Source organism: Psammomys obesus, unplaced genomic scaffold (genome assembly GCF_907164565.1).
Source record: "Psammomys obesus unplaced genomic scaffold, mPsaObe1.curated_primary_1811, whole genome shotgun sequence".
NCBI classification, from domain to species: Eukaryota; Metazoa; Chordata; class Mammalia; order Rodentia; family Muridae; genus Psammomys; species Psammomys obesus.
The window spans coordinates 1,505,840-1,522,813 of NW_026590405.1; the positions used below are offsets into that span (position 1 = coordinate 1,505,840).

The following is a 16,974-nucleotide window of genomic DNA, read 5'->3' on the forward strand; positions in this document are numbered from 1 at the left end:
ACAAGAGATCCTTTCTTCATAGACATGACAATGCCCATGTCCGGACTGCAACAGGATCTCAGAAATCAGCATTTGAATACACAGTGTACAAGACCATCCCTCAAGGAGCAGGAGCGTGCGAACGGATCACGATGTGGCTGCTTCATGCTGTAGCCCACTTAGGTGTGACATCATCCACCCTGAGGCGTACACATTGTACTCTGAAAGCTTGGCAACAGATGCCTTAAGCCACAGACCATAACAATTCAATCCTTGTATCCTGCAAGCGATTATGCAACACTTTATAATGCATGGCATCTTGGAGCTGAGGGTACACTGTGGTCTGAACACTGCCTACCTGTAAAAGTAACTTTTATTCATCTGTTTCAATGATCATCTCAAAGACTTACTGCCTGTCTGCTAACCTAGGCCTAGTCCTGGAAGCTTACAGCCTCCATACAATCTAATTTAGGCCTTGAATGTTTATTTTTATTTTTGCCTCTGAGACTTACTTGCTTAATAAGCTCACCTTTTCTTGTTCTTTCTCAACTCATAGCTGGCTCACTCAATTCAGCTGTCTGGCTTAAACTCCTTTCCCAGCTGATTTATTCAATCTGGCCTTTCTCTCGGCCTCTGAACTGCTCTGCTTGGCCTCAAGGTAACTCCTACACTCTTTTCTAATCGTCTGGCTCCTTCTGTCTTCACCTATATCTAGCTTGTTCTCTCTTTAACCTGACTGTGTATGTATCTGTCCTGGTAAAACTGCCTCTACCTCTCAAGTGTTGGGATCACAGGCATGTGCCTTCCAAGTGCTGGGATTAAAGGTGTGAACCACCACACCCGGATTCAAGTTTTTCTTTACCTGAAACTTGTTCTATACTAGGCACCCTTGAACTCAGAGATCTGCTTGCCTCTGTCTCCTCTTAAAGGCATGTTTGTATTCCAGCTGGATCATACAGACCTAGATCTTCAGATGTGATCTCTTGACAGAACAACCATGTCCTGAACTAAAATTCCTCTACACTTACCCAGACTCACTCATAGCCATCAACGGAGGGAAGGTGTGCTCTGACCTCTGACAACTGCTTCAGTAGGGCTGGTTTCTGGAGTTCCTGTCTCTCAGATACACAGCCTGGGTGGACATTCCAGAGATATGTTCAGCTAAGGCTGACCATGGACTGTACTTGAGGAGGATCCAAACCTTAGTCTGACTGGTGTGAGGGATGAGTTCCAAATGGGTCTTTATGGAAAGACCTTGACAAACTTCCTGAGAAAGGTCATGGGTACAGGGGAAGGAGGCTAAAAAGGTTGGGCTCACAGACACCTGGCTCAGTGGCTTTGCAGCATTACCAGGAAATGGGTGGCCCTTCCATGGAACAGAAACGTACTTCTGTCAAGATCGAGACCGCCAATTCTCTGGAGGCTGCTGTGTGGTTCTGGAAGATGGCCACCAGAAGCCTCCTGGGACTACTGCGGGTGACTGTCCATCCTGACTGGTCTGTTTTGAGGGCAGGTGGACTGCATTCTAAGAACCCATGCCAAGGTCCAGCCAGTGTTCCCTGCCTGCTCTACCACGTTGCTCAAGCTCCCTGTGAGTGCTCAGGCTACACCTGCTTCCCAGGTTGACTCCTTAGGTATGTTCTTAAATTCTGAGGTGTTTCAGCATCCTCCTGTGTAAATGGGTTATTAGTGTCCACAACAGCATTCTAGAAACTAGGCAAATGGTGGGTCAAAAGGGAGGCCTCCTTTGCATGCCACTCTTCCCTACCCTACCCTAGCCACCTAGTGGCTACTCTGGGAGGGGGAAGGGTAGATACAGAGAATGAAGGGGAAGAGGCATTTACCTCCTGGAGCCATCTTGGGAATGCCTTTTCGGAGGTTGGCCCACCCTACCTAGAAGGTCGGATGGGAAAAGATGAAGCAGGAGTTATGTGCTGGCCAACAGAAGCCATCCTGTGTGTCCTCAAAGGATGCCTCTTCCAGACATGCGCCCCGCTGTGACATTCAAATGCAAGGCGCCACAGGCCTGTTCCGGGACTTCGTGGCCCATAAAGAATGCCAGGTAACCAACCTCTTCCTGGTCTTCCCGGACCACCTGAAATGATTAGCCTGATGGCCCTGAGTTTCTTCGCCCTCTCTTCCCCAAATGCAGCCTGCATGTAAGAAAAAGTAGTCAGGCATGGGTGGCAAAGTAGCTGCCTGACTACCACGACACCAGGGTCGGTAGGGCCAAAGCGTTGCTCTGGCTCTTGACCTATCACACAAGCCCCTAGTCCTCCCATGCATCCCGGTCCTCCTGCCCTGAGCCCTGAGTGGCAACCGAAATCTTGTACCCATATCCGGGGTCTCTGTGCCCAGGACCTCGAGTCGCGCGTCCCCGGGATCTGCGCGCGCCCGGGCGACTGACCCGCCCCGTGACGCATTTGCAACCCTCCGGAATCGCGGCGGGCCAGCGCGCACCCGAGGCACAGGGCGCGCGCCTCGTGCACGCGCGTCACCACGTGACTCTGCGCGGCCAACCGGCGCGCCAGGATTTAGGGATAAAGCGCGGCCCCGCGACTCTTGCGGCGGGAGAGCGGCGGGGCAGAGAGCGTGACTCGCCTGCTCCAGTGCCATCGGTTCCCGCTGCGCTTGCCGCCGCCGTCGCCGCGCAAACATGTCGGAAGAGAAGCCCAAGGTAAGCCCCGTACGCAAGCCGCAGCAGATTCCGCAGGAAGCAGGCCGAGCCGCGCGCAAACAAGGCCCGCGGGACCGCGCCCGGTCCTCCGCGCCCCTCCCCCCACGGCCCGCGCCCCTCCCCCACCGGCGTCGCACCCCGCCCCGAGCTTCATCCTGGCCCCGCCCCGCCCCTTAGGCCCACCCTCAGCCGTGCCTCCCGCCACGCCAGGACTCCGCCCCCGGTGTAGCCCCGCCCCGAATCTGGCCCCGCCCCACGGCCTGAGAACCCGGAACTTGGATGTTCTGAGGGTGCTGGAACTTGGTGAGCGGGTCTCTCTCCGTCTTCACTGCTAGACGGGGCCATCCTTCCTTTTCAGTGTGCGTAGGTTCGCGCGTGGTGCCCTGCGCGAGGCTCAGCGGGAGCTCTGAAAGCCGCTCCGGTGCAGGAGCAAGGCTGGACGCTCCAAGCTTACACTGTTCGCCCGGCCGGCTGCCCTCCCGCTCCATCGCGGTGGTCTCTGCTATTAGTGCGTGGAAAGGCCAGGGTTGCCCATTCCTAATTAAACAAGTTGGATGTTTTGGTTTTTTTTTTTTTCACCCTCACCTGCTTTGCTTGAGTCAGTTTTATCCAGTGGGGAGATAAACGTTGGGGCCTGGCATTCAGTGCCGTTCGCCGACCTAGGGATGACCACTCTCTTGGTACCATGCTAAGCAGCTGAACCCAGTCATATCTTGCCTGCGGGAACCCTTACCTTTAATTTCAGCTTAGTCTTGGGTCCTGCCTGCACCATCCCGGTTGAAGGAGCACCTATTAGTCCTGGGCCAAGAGTAAACGCTTAGTTTATATGTTTTGTAGCTGGTTTCCTTTTAATGAGGTCGGGCAGGAAGTGAATGCCTGCTATGGTGCCTTCTGCCTCTCCAGGTTAGTGGCAACAGGGTGTTATGGTTTTATTTCTGTTTTGTAGTGCTGCTGATGCAACCCGGAGCCTTTTGTATATTCAGCAGGTGCCCTTCTAGTGTGCCTCCCCAACCTCACCCCCCCCCCCTTTTTTTTAGACAAGGTCTCCATGTAGACCAGGCTGTCCTCAAACTAGCAGGGATCTTCCTGCCTCTGCCTCCTGAATGCTGGGCTTAAAGGAGTGGGCCACAAAGCCTTGTTTTGTTTTGCCTTGTTTTGAGACAGGGTTTCCCTGTGTAGCTCACGCTGGTCCCCGACCTATACCCAGGAGTGCTGGGGTTACAGGTGTGCACAGTCATGTGCTAAGTCCTCGTTTCTCTGTAACTTCTGAGTTGACTTGCTAATTGCAGAGCTTCTGGACTGAGCCAGCCACCCTGCTGTTGGAGGGAAAGATGCCTGGGAAGGCCTTAGGGCTTTCACCTCTTCTGGCATTTTCTGTTTATTTCATGTTCTGGTTCCTACCTCTGTTTTGAACATACCCATCCTTTTTTTTTTTTTTTTTTTTGTGGGGAGTTAGAAGTCAGTGCATCTTGGGGCCTGGAGTTGTTCACGCTTCTCACTTGTGTTGTTCACTTTTTCTCTCACTTTGGAGCAGGTGCCAAGCTCTCTGAGCAATGCTGTTGAGTCACTGGTGTCCTTTGAGTGAATGGGTAGGAAGTCTCACACGGGAGGGATGAGAGAATGGTGCTCCAGGGAGAATGGTCCCTTCAGGTCTTTGCAGGAGCCTCTCACCTGGGAATCATTTCTCAGGCTAGAAAGAGCTATGCTCCTACTCAACACCATTAGGACACAGTGCAGGGTAGGTTGCTTTTGCACCCATACCGGATTCCTGACACTATTCTACCATTTTTCTCCAGGAATAAAAAAGTTACAGAGGACATCCAAGGGAGTAGGATGTTTCTATGTAGCCTGCTCAGTTGAACCATGGGGTATGTGTGTATGGGGGTAGGGGGGAGCTGCTGTGAAGACAGGAGAAAATTTTGTCTGAAAGTAGAGCAAGGGATCTGTTTCCTTAAAGTGGTTCTCCGGGACCTGGAGAGATGGCTCAGAGGCCAAGAGCTCTGACTGCGCTTCTAGAGGACCTGGGTTCAATTCCCAGCACCCACCTGGCAGCTCACAACTGTCTGTAACACCAAGCAAGAGCTGACACCCTCACACAGACATACATGCAGGCAAAACACCAATGCACATAAAATAATAAATAAATAAATGGTTCCCAAGTCTGGAGAGACTGCTCAGCAGTTAGGAGGACTGACTGGTCTTTCGGAGGACCTGCTTCAATTCCCAGCACTCACATGATTGATTGGTAACAAACATACAGTCATAGAGGATCTGACGCTTTCTTCTGGCCTCCGTGGGTATTGCCTACATGAGATGCGCAACATACATGCAGGCAAAACACTCATACACATTAAAATAAAAAGTTCCTGTGGGGGGCTGGAGAGATGGCTCAGAGGTTAAAAGCACTGGCTGCTTTTCCAAAGGTCCTGAGTTCAATTCCTTGCAACCACATGGTGGCTCACAACCATTTTTGAGATCTGGTGCCCTCTTCTGGCGTGCAGGCATACATGCAGGCAGAACACTATATACATAATAAATAAATAAATGAGTCTTTTTTTAAAAAAGTTCCCATGGACTCCTGTATCCTGCTGTGGCTGAAATGGGCCGAGTATGCCCATTCCCTTTCAGACTGAACAGCCCCAAACTTGGCTCTGTGGCCCATAATACAAACTTTTGGGGGCTGGAGATATATTTCAGAGGTTAAGAGCACTGGCTGCTCTTCCAAGGGTTCTGAGTTCAATTCCCAGCAACCACATGGTAGCTCACATAAACTTTTGTTCAAAATGTGTTTCCAACAAGAAGCACTCACTTTGCCTTTGTCCAGCAGCTTGCATGTATCACGATTGCATAAAAACTACTGCTGTTCAAAAGGAGTTTTTCCTCCAGTATGGGGGTGGAACCCAGGGCCTTGTGCAGGCTGAGCACACAGTATTCTTTAGAGCCATTCGCAGCCCTAGAAGAAATAGCACAGTTTGAGACCTGAGGGCCCAAGGGGACATAGCCTTTACCCTGCCGACTCACTGGATCCCTCAGTCCCTCACTCTCGGGCTTAAGTTGTCTTTTTAAAAAACTAGCCTCATGAGTAATTTTAAAACCAAGATGGGTTTTCTTTGGCTTTCTTGATTTAATAAGCAGTTTTTGCCTTTGAACTGGTTGTGTGCGAGGACACTGGTTTTGCACTGCAGTTCCTGTCACCGTGCTTAACAAACGTAGGTTAAAAATAAAGTCACCCAAAATAAGGCAGTCACAGGAGCAACGCCGAGCTGCTGGGGGAATTTTAAGAATTAGGTTGGTTTTAACGACTTAAAACAACCATTGCCTAAGGACCTGTGCTGTAAACCCTGTTCCTTCTGAGATGGCTTTTAAGACCCATTTTCTGTGCCTTGCAGGAGGGAGTGAAGACAGAGAATGACCACATCAACCTGAAAGTGGCGGGGCAGGATGGCTCAGTGGTGCAGTTCAAGATCAAGAGGCACACTCCACTGAGCAAGCTGATGAAGGCCTACTGCGAGAGGCAGGTGTGTGCTGGCCAGAGGCAGGAGCCCCATGGGGGAATGGGGCCTTCCTCCCTGAAGTAGTCCCTCGGGGCCGGGGGTGGGGGGGTGCTGGTATTGCAGGCTTGCCCTTGCTGCCCTGGGCCTTGGTATCTGCATGTCCTTCGAGCGTGTGTCTCCCTGGGTTCCTACAAATGGACAAGTGGATCTTAGGGCCTGAGCAGACTGCAGTGGTGGCGCACTCCCATCGGCCAGCACATGGGTCTGGGGTTACCCTGCGGTGTGCCCAGATGTGGGATCAGTGCTGGTTCAAATTTCTCTCGCTGGCATCCACCCAGTTACGTTTGTGTTGCTGCCCTCGCTGGCGATTTGATTTTTTTTTTTTTTAATCTTATTTAGGAAAGTGAGGAAATGCTTGATCCTGTCCCTTCATTACCATTTCAGAGTAGCAAGCTGACTGTCCTTCCTCCCCCAACAGTGACCGTCTGCTGTCAGCAACATTGTGAACTCGTTGCTCTCACACGCATTCTGCCTTGGTCTGTCCATCTAGTTCATTCTTACTGAGAACCTTTTGGCAGGTGGGTGCGCTCCAGCCCACCTGGAAGTCCTCGGGCCCCTGGTCTGGCTTGTTCCTACACTGTCCACCTCAGTGTTTTGCCTGCCTTGCTGCGCTTAGACCTAGGTGCCAGTTCCTGTCTGAGCCCTGCCGTCTGGTGGCTTTCGAGGGCGGCTCTGCCCTTTTGTGCGGGCAGTGACATCTCAGCATGGTGGTATAAGGTTGCCCTAAGTGCTTGCAAGCATGACTGCCCTGACTTACACAGTTCCTGCCTTTGGACTTTTTTAGGACTACTCTGCAAGGCAGTGCATCGTGCCTTTTTCCTTCCCCCTCTCGAGCCCGGCAGATAGCGCCCTTGTCCTGTCTTCTAGGTTTTGACCCTAGACTCTTCTCTCCTTTGCTTTCTGCTGACACTGTGTCCCCTGTGCCCTCCCATTTGTCAGCCACATATGCTGTGGGCCACCACTTGCACTGAACTTGTGCACAGTTCGTTCCTTGCCTGTGCTGTGCTCAGTCTTGGCCTGTCATAAAGCCGACAGTTCACTTACTGAGAAACGCGTAATGCTGCCGGTGGGCAAGATTACCCCGGGCAACAACTATTTGAAATAGAACAGCACTGGTGTACTTATAATTGTGGCAATATGCAGTATCTTTGCTGTGTAAACCTCCCATCTGTCTACATGGCCAGACCTATAGTCTCCTGTCTCTGTTTACATTGCTCAAAGTGTAACCTGGGACTGGGGACTGGAAAAGATTTAAGGATGACATTGTGGAATCCATAAGCCTAAGGTGTATGTAAGTTAGCAAAATCTTCTATTTAAGGCTGCCTCCTCTTTGGGCATTAGCCAGGGCTAGCCACATGCTGTTTTATTGAAGAGCTTTTCCCTTATCTCTAAGTGTGTGGAGTGATCGCTCACAGGGAAGCGTTGTATCATTTCTGTAACATGCACAGTGCTTTCTTCTTCCCCTGGTCTGTTCTCACATTATTTTAGTCTTTCCTTAAGTGCCCTCCAGTTTCTGCTTGTTTTTAAGAGTGAAGCAGTGAACCAGGGAGGTATGTTAGAACTGGGGGCTCTGGAGGGCCCCAGGTGCTGATCTGAGAGGCACTGTGTCCTGGGGAAGAATGCCTCCAGGCTGCACCCAACATCTGGGGTGCAGCTGGAAGACAGAGGGGCCTCTGAGGCACATTAGGGATGCTGGCTTTTATTAGCCTGCCCTGGATACCCGCTTGCCATACATGTCTTGACAGAGCTCTAAGTCCACATCTCTAGAAAGTCCTGCTTATTGCTGTGGGAGAGATGCCTTCTTGGCCTCTGACAGTTGTAGGGGACTTTGAACCCTTAAAGACTTGCATGTGAACTTTAATTTTTATTTTATGTATGTGGGTGTTTTGCCACATGTATGTCTGCGCCATATGCATGTCTGTCTGGTGTTCACAAAGGCCAAGAGAGAACATCAGATCCCTGGAACCGGAGCAGTGTTACAGGTGGATGTAAGCTGCCACATGGGTGCCGGGAATTGAACCTGGTCCTCTGCAAGAACAAGTGTTCTTAACCTCTGAGTCATCTCTTCAGCCCCTACATGTGAACTTTCAAAAAGTTCATTAGCTTCCTTGGCCTACGGTTCCTAGTCTCACCATCGCTGGGACCCTGAGGTTTTGGCTCTGGCACACATGAGACTCCAGTGTCCCTAGGCTTGTGGCTTCAGACTCCAACTGACCAGCAGAGACCTAGCATGTACTGGTTCCTTCCTGGAGGCCTTGCCTTTTCATTCATATCATCTCAGGGAGGCTTCAGGATTGAGTAAACAGTCACAGTTTATCCCATCTGTCCTGTTTCAGGGATAGCAGAGCTGCCAAGTTAGGGTTTCTGCTTGCTGGTGTTCACCTGTTCCGTCTAGACAGGCTGAGACAGGCTGCCATCCTTCCAGGATGGAAAATACCCTTTTTGTGGAATGTATCCACAAAGGGATGGAAAATACCCTTTTTTTTTTTTTTTTTTTCTTCCTGCTGTGCTCTTCACAGCCTTCCAGATTATGGCCCTTATGGTCACCTGACCTGTTTCTCTGGAAACTTTCCAGAAGAGGAAATGGTACTGCAGTATAGAAAGTCTGGGAGGAGCTTGGCTTAGCTTCTCTTCTGGGAGGACGTGAGGGGTGGAATTAGGGCAGGCCTGGTGTTGGAGTTGGATGGAGACTTTTGAATGGGTTAGTTTGGGGCAGCACATGCTGTAGATTGGGGGTTCCCAGGGCTCTTTCTGCTCTGTTGGGTCACATGTATACATGCAAAATGCTAATACTGTTGCTGGTTTGTTGTTGAATATTAATATTTACTATTGATTTATCTTTTACTTAACCTGTGGTTATTCTTAAAGCAGCTGAACCTGAATCACCACATAGAGACTAGGATTTATTTAATTAACCTAGAGCACAATGCTGGGCAATAGTTACTCCCTCATAAACCTCCAAGCCTGCATAGCTTCCTCCCAGTCAGATTTCCCACGTTCTACTTGCTTTTAGTCATATCTTAGGTCCAGTTCATCTCTCCTTCTGGTTCCAATCCTCTCCTGCCAACCTTTGCTCTCCTTTCTTCCTCCCACTTGCTTCCTTCTCCTCCTCTCAGAACCAGGATGCCCCACCCTATTCTCTCCATTGCTCAGCTTTGTGGCTGGTTGTTTTACGGACAATACAGAGAACAAAGTTTACACAAACTTGAGACAGGTGATGCAGTGCACTGTCAATGAAATTAGATGAATAAGCATCACAGTGCACTGTCAATGAAATCACAATGCAATGTCAACACAATCACAATGAAATTAGAGTGGGGGGTAGAGAAATCAGAAATTTGACTGAACAAGGGTAAATTGTATATATTCCACAAGAACACTATAGCAACACTGGTTTTAAATGTCCTCAGGGTAAGCCATGTTGTCTGGGAACATCTCATGCTCTCTCTTCCTTTTCCCCAGGGCTTGTCAATGAGGCAGATTCGATTCCGGTTTGATGGGCAACCAATCAACGAAACAGACACTCCAGCCCAGGTATGAAGTGTCATTTTTAGTATCTAAACAGTGTTGGTTTGGAACACTGTTTGAGAATAATCGATAGGTGCAAACAAAGTAGCTTGTTTCCGAAATTATTTTAATTATTAGGCTTCAGATTTTGATGCTTTGAGGTCAGGTTCCTCAGATAAATAGCAGTCAGAAATATCTTTCCTGTTTGGAGATAGAATCCAACTGTAGGGCCCATACCCTGAGGGACGGGGGCCATCACTAATGATTGCCCCTGAATCCATATGTTCAGGCTGTGGTAGAGTGTATAGCTCCTGTGGTCCTGAGGGCTTAGTGCCAGCCACTTGCTCTTTTTTGAACTTTGAACTAGAGTCAGACCTTAGATAATTGTCCTATTTTTAAATTTTTTAATTCAAAATATTTTTTGTGAAGGGCTGGTGAGGTGGCTCAGATGTTAAGAGCACCGGCTGCTCTTCCAGAGATCTTGAGTTCAATTCCCAGCAACCACATGGTGATTCACAACCATCTACAATGAGATCTGCTGCCCTCTTCTGGCGTGCAGGTGTACATGCAGAAAGAACATTGTAAACATGATAAAAAAAATAAATATTAAAATTTTTTTTGTGTGTGTGGGTTGGAAAGTTGGCTTAATGGTTAAGAGCATTTGTTGTTCTTGCAAAGGACCTGGGTTTGATTCCCAGTACCCACATGGTGCTAACAGCTGTCTGTAGCTGTAGTCCCAGGGAATCTGAGACATATGTGCATATAAAAATAAAAAAAATTAAAAATTATTTTTTGCCAGATGGTAGTGGCGCATGCCTTTAATTTTAGCACTCAGGAGTCAGAGGCAAGTGGATCTCTGAGTTTGAGGCTAGCCTGGTCTACAGAACAAGTTCTAGGACAGCCAGGTTTTGAGAAACCCTGTCTCAATTTTTTTTTTTTTAATCTTTTTTTTTTTTTATCTTTTCATGTGAGGTTATAGAGATAGCTTGGGGATTGAGTCCTGGCTGAAGCCGGGTGTGGTGGCTCAACGCCTGTAATCCCAGCGCTCAGAGAGGCAGAGGCAGGCGATCTCTGTGAGTTCGTGTCCATCCTAGTCTACAAAGTGAGTCCAGGACAGCCAAAGCTACACAGAGAAACCCTGTCTCAAAAAACAAAACAAAACAAAAGATAAAAAAATAAAAAAGGGCACTGGCTGTTCTTCCAGAGGACCTGGGTTCAATTCCGGCACCCACATGGCAGTTCACAGCTGTCTCTGACTCCAGTGCCAGGGGATCTGACGCCCTCTTCTGCTTTGCAGAATCTTCCATGCATGTGGAGCACATAAGCTCTTACAACTATACACATAGACACATAAAAACAAAAGACAAATGGATAATAGATATTTTTGTGTGTGTGTGAATGTAAAATGTTTATTTAAAAATGCTGGGCTGGTGAGCTGGCTTAGTAGTCACCAACCTGATGACCCGAGTTCATGTGAGTGCCCCTGCATTAAAAAAATGTATAAAACTCTTTTAAAACGCTGACGTTTCAGCATAATCAGTAGACATTATTATAAGTGCACAGAGTGTTTTGTGGCTGATGAGTCTGGTTTTAATACCCCACTTTTCTCTCAGTTCTTAGTGGTGATTATTCTTCTATGAATCTTGTCAGACGTCGGGAGTCACTGTGACTCCACAGTGACCCCTTTTTCCCCCACATGCCACACTCCAGCCAAGGCTGTGCCTAGAGTAGGGGAGGCTGTTTGGGAGCATGGTATCATGGTGTATTCACTTCTGACATTCCTGTCCCCTCTCCCTGGGCCTGCCTTGGCAACTTCGATAGCTGGAGATGGAAGATGAGGACACCATTGATGTATTCCAGCAGCAGACGGGAGGAACAGCTTCCCCAGGGAACCGTCCCCACCCCAACCATTGTCCTGACATTTGCTATTGAATGGTGAACACACAGCCACGCCAATCACGGAAGAGTCGGCAGAAGCCAGAGGCACTGGGCGATTCTCCTTTTCCTATGCTCTTGGAGAGAACTACAGACCACACTGCAGGGATGAGAGTGTTATGTAACTTGGCCAACAAGAGTGTGTGGTTTCGGGCAAATGAGATGTGAGGTTTTGGGGTTTGTTTTTTTCATTTCTGTCTCCTCCCATGCCTAAAATGTTTTTTTCCTCCAGAACTTGGGGCTGGATGTAGTCTCTCAGCCTGTGGCCTGACTCTACCCCTAGAACTGTGGTCACCACTGGTGTGACTTGTCCTAACCGAGTAGAGAGCTGGAGGTCACATTAACCAGTGGCATGCCTGTGGATGCGGAGAGGGGGAGGGGCGGAATTCCACCTATTTGGTAGAGACATAGAATATTAAAACGTGAAATACTGTAAAATTGAGCTCTGTCAAGCAAATGGTAAAGGGAAAAGACCAATGCTTCTTAAAGATGTGAGGAGTGCTGTGTCCCAAGTACTCCTGCACATGACTCCTCCCCCCTTGGTATCTGGTACATGGGTAACGTTGGTACAGTGAAACCCACTCTCTTCCATTTTTATAGTGAAGAAGAAAGTAATTGCCATGTCTCATTTGGAAATTGAATGTGGCCTCAGATTTCTTCTAGTACTTGGTTCCAATACATAATTATGGTTTCTGTATAAGAAGGGTAAATTGGTTAAGTATCAAGTTTACAGCAATGTTATGTAAGAGACCTGCTTTACAGTGTGGTTGCAAAAGAGCCAGGGAAAGGTGACCTCATTCTCACGGATTATGCTCTGCCGCTCTACAAATGTGTATTAAAGTGACGCAGCGGTGGGTGACTTCAGTTCTGCATTGTGGGCTCTATACCAGTTTAAATGTTTGTAGTTCCTGCCTGTCATTCTTCTGTAGGGATCCATTGCTGCTTGATGGCCGTCTCTGCCTTTTATAGTCACCTGACACTGACCTACCATCTCTCGCTTGCTTAAAATCCTGAGGAAAATGTTCTTGTTTCCTGTTTTGCTGCGTGGGCCTGGGTGGGATGACTGTTGGCTCTGTTGTGTGTACTCACCAGTTTGTACATTATTTGTTGTCCTTTACTACTGTAAACAGTAAATATAGTTTGGTATTCTGTCTCTTGGCTTATGTTAAACACTGTATTTGGAGACTGGTCCTATGTCACAACTCTCTGTTGACAGTCTGTCCGTCCAGTGGGGCCACTTAGACGTGGACAAAGAGAGAAGCCAGATGCTGGAAATGTGTAGGTCCAGATAGCTCTCGCTCTGTAGCATGTGCCCCATGCTGGTCCATGTTGCCTGCCTGCTGCTCTGAATCTGCACATAGTACTACCTGGCTCTTCTCCCCTGGGGGTGTGAAGACAAGGTGGCATTTAGAGGCAGGGTGCTAGTGTGGGGTATCTCAGTCTTTTTGTTGTTTGAATAGATTCTCCTCCTTGTCAAGTTAATGACCTACTAATCCACTTTGAAATGAACCAATGCTAAGTTGGCTGTGAGGGGTTTGAGCCCGTAGGTGAGACAAAGCCAGCGTTGTCATTGCCCAAACTATTTTAGTCTATCAGTTGATCAGAAACACCAAACACTTAAAATTCATCCAGCAGCAGGAGTGTGGCGACTAAAGCATAGTACGGAGACAGCCATTTTCTAGGTCCCTAAGATGGCATGGAGGGAGGGCTGGTTAAAATGCGATAGAAGAGCTCCTAAGGATAGGGATACACCTCAGGTGCCTTATTACTTTCGAAATGCTGTCCTATCTGTCATACCTGGGAAGAAGCTACCTAAAGGAGGAAGAGTTAAATTTGGCTCACAGCTTTGAGAGTACTTGGTCATGGCAGGGAAGACTTAGGTAACTGGAGTATGAGGCTGCTGCTTGCTCACAGGGGATGGATCAGGAAGCAGAGAGAGATGAGCACTGGTACTTAGCCCCCACTTTTACTTTTTATTTAGTCTAGACCGTAGCCCTTGAAATAGTGTGGCCCATATTCTGGGTAAGTCCCGTCCTTCCTGTCCCGTGTCATGTTCCTCCCCCCTCCACGCCTCAGTTAATCCTGTCAGGAAAAGGCTCTTAAGGCATACTCAAAAGTGAACTTCACTAATGCTCTAGGTATTTCGAATTCAGTTGACAAGTTAGCTATAACAAATCCACTTCCTGTCAACTAGACACCCAAATATATCACTTCATAATCTACTTGGCTCTTAAAATCATATTTACCTCACAATACAAAACACATCTAGTCATCTGGGAGTGCTCCCTCCGCCCCATCTTAACTTCATACTGTTTAAAGGCCGAATTCGAAGTCTGCTCTGAGACACAATGGTGCCTCTTGAATGGTGAGCCCTTGTTCAACAAGTTACTTTTTAACACACAACAGCACAGAGTAAACAGGGGAGAAACTGGAACATGACAAAGATTAGGCCAATGAAACCCAAAAGGGCAGAAGCCAGATCCTGCTGTTCCATGTCTGGTGTTGGAGGGTCTTGGCATCCTTTGGGCTTCAGTGGTTTTGGGTGGTCCCGCCCCACAGTTCTGTTGCCTGTGGTGCTTGTGGTCTCTGTGTTGGGCCAATGCTTGGTGCCTGCAGCATTTCTCAGTAAAACATTCCACTTTGCTGGCATCTCTAATATCCGGGGGTTCACTACAAGATAACCTTCACTTCAACTTGACACAGCAGCTTCTCAGGACCTCCATATAAGAAATCTGATACTGCCATTCATCGCCTCGTTTCAGTGGCTTTCTGGAATCCTGGCACAAAATTCTATTATTTCTTCCCTTTTACATCTTGCAGATGTGAATGCCACCACAAACATGGATGCCAGCTCCAGATGAAGCCTGGCACCCTTGGACCACAGTTGGCAGCCACCTCTGGTTGTTCTGGTGGTTGGGAAAACATCTCCCTATGTGTTTTTTTTTTTTTTTTTTTTTTTTTTTTTTTTTTTTTTTTTTTTTTTTAGCAGAGAACGTGGGAGGGTCCTTTTTCAGGCACTCTCCTTTCACATGAGTGTGCATTTTTATACCCTGGAGTTCTCATTTCATTAGGCACCTTTCCTATTCCAGGTCTAGATGTGCAAAGTCTCAGACATTTCTTTAATGGCACTAAACTTCTTCAACAACTATAGCTAGTTTGTCCCAAATCTGCCCTGCCCTCTCCACACTCGACAAACGACATTTTTTCACATTTCTCTGCACCACTTTCTATTTGTTCTCACTGTAACTCTGGACAAATGCAGCGAACAATAACCACATCACAGCCTGGATGTTAGGCTGCCTTGAAATCTCTGCCAAACAAGTTAGCCCATTACTTTTGAAATCCAGCCTCACTCAAGTTTCTAGGATGCAGATAAAACATAGCTCCAATTGTTATGGGTTGCCCACCAGAGAAGACCACTGAGATCCAGTGTATAGCCAATTGAAAGTCTTTATTCCAGCCAGTTGGGACTATACCAGGGTATTTGGAACTCGGGTATAGTACCAAATATTTAGAGCACTGGTTCTCAACCTGTGGGACATGACTCCTTTGGGGGTCAAATGACCCTTTCACAGGGGTTGCATACTTGCAGATATGAGGGAGCAATGAAGATAATTTTATGGCTGAGGGGCTTCACCACAATATGAAGAACTGTATAGAAGGATTGCAGTATTAGGAAAGTTGAGAACCACTGGTTTAGAGTAAGGTGTTTCTAAAGACAAAAAACTGCATCCCAATTATCTCAGCAACTGCAGGGGGAAGTTTTGTGCAAGCAAGCAGTTTAAAGGCAGTTAGCTGGAGGAGGTTCTGCACAAGCTTTAATAGAAGCTAAGTTAGCTGGGGCATCTTGACCTCAGGTTCCTAGAACAGAGCTGAATAATCATCCATGGGGCTTCCCATCAAGGAGACCGGATTCAGCCAGGCGAGGTAATACACACCTGTAATCTCAGCACTCAGGGAGGCAGACGCAGGCGGATCTCCGAGTTCGAGGCCAGCCTAGTCTACAAATCGAGTCCAGGACATCCAAGGCTTCACAGAGAAACCATGTGTCTCAAAAACAAACCGACAAAAGAAGATCAGATTTTAGTTAAACGAAGAAATGGCCTCAGCAAGAATACAAAATGGAGCGGGGTGGATTGGCACATGCCTGTAATCCCAGCACTCTGGGAGGCAGAGGCAGGCAGATCTCTGTGAGTTCAAGGCCAGCCTGGTCTACAAAGGACAGCCAAGGCTATATAGAGAAACCCTGTCTTGAAGCCCCCACCCAAAAAGAATTTTAAAAATAAAAAAATGGAGGAAACTGCAGTGTTCCTGTCACAGAACGTGACATGAATGATTGCCAGCACAGTTTCTGATCCAGTCCTTGTTCCCCTCTGAAATAAAGCTTTGTGCGCAGTCTTTACTGCCTGCCTTTTATCGGCGCTTTGGTCTGGATTCCGGCCAGAATGGTCCCCTTAGCTCTGCTTACAGCATTCTAGAGCTAGTCACAGCTCACAGCTCTGGACTCCTCTACTTCTCTCCATAAAACGAGCTCGGAAGAACGGACCCACACGGTCAGGTCAGTCCCAGCCATGGCACCACTTGGTGGTGCTGCTTTTCTCTTTTGTTTTCTTGCTGCTGCTGTGGTCAACACCTGACAAGAAGCAACTTAAGGGAAATTTATTGTCTCAGGGTTTGAGAGGAGACAGTCTTTGATGGTGGGGAAACAGAATGGCAGGTGGCTCCAAGTCAGCAGCGCACAGCTGCTTGCTCACACCTTAGCTGAACCGGAAGCAGAAACCGAAACCAAGGTGAGTTCTAAATGTCAAGATACGCCCCGACCCCCCAAGGGACCCACTTGCCAGGCTTCATCTGTTAAAGGTTTCATAGTCTTCCAAAACTGTGACCATTGTTGAAACATATGGGCTGTTTAGGGCACATCTCACATTTAGTCTCAGGGAATCATGGCTGCCATGCCATTTACGTGTTAGAATAGCTTGTGCTCCTCCCACACCCAACAAACAGCAGGAGGAACAGGGTGTCCCGAAGGCCAGTTTTTGTTTTGCAGGGAAGCGGTAAGGTTGTATAATTGTTTATGCTATGCCGAGTAACAGAGCCCTCGGTATTCTTTTTTAAAATGTTAAATGACATGAGCCTAATGCCCCAAATCTCTGAGCTCAGTAGATGGGTGAAGATACAGCTACTTATCTGTACTCGCTGTTCCAGCGGGAACTTTCTCTTTGTCCCGAAGTACCTAATCCTGGGAAGCCCCTCTGTGTTTTGAGCTGTAGCCCTTCCTGTCCCCTCAGGAGAAAGCGGCTATGCAACCAAGATGCCTAGCAT

At 48.1% G+C, this 16,974-nt stretch overlaps 1 protein-coding gene across 1 annotated transcript; it reads left to right on the plus strand.

The window, feature by feature from the left end:
* Window positions 1-2,522: 2,522 nt before the first annotated feature.
* Window positions 2,523-12,805, plus strand: Sumo3 (small ubiquitin like modifier 3). The gene is made up of 4 exons (XM_055607265.1): window positions 2,523-2,656; window positions 6,046-6,174; window positions 9,673-9,744; window positions 11,539-12,805. Exons 1-4 carry the CDS (start codon window positions 2,636-2,638, stop codon window positions 11,647-11,649), a joined length of 333 nt encoding a protein of 110 aa, XP_055463240.1. The 5' UTR covers window positions 2,523-2,635; the 3' UTR covers window positions 11,650-12,805.
* The last annotated feature ends 4,169 nt before the right edge of the window (window positions 12,806-16,974 follow it).

Excerpts from the sequence above, each read along its gene's own strand:
- Sumo3 (XM_055607265.1), top strand. The coding sequence starts at position 2,636 with ATGTCGGAAGAGAAGCCCAAG. Across the intron at positions 2,657-6,045 it reads TGTCGGAAGAGAAGCCCAAG|GAGGGAGTGAAGACAGAGAA; the intron begins GTAAGCCCCGTA and ends TGTGCCTTGCAG. Across the intron at positions 6,175-9,672 it reads AGGCCTACTGCGAGAGGCAG|GGCTTGTCAATGAGGCAGAT; the intron begins GTGTGTGCTGGC and ends CCTTTTCCCCAG.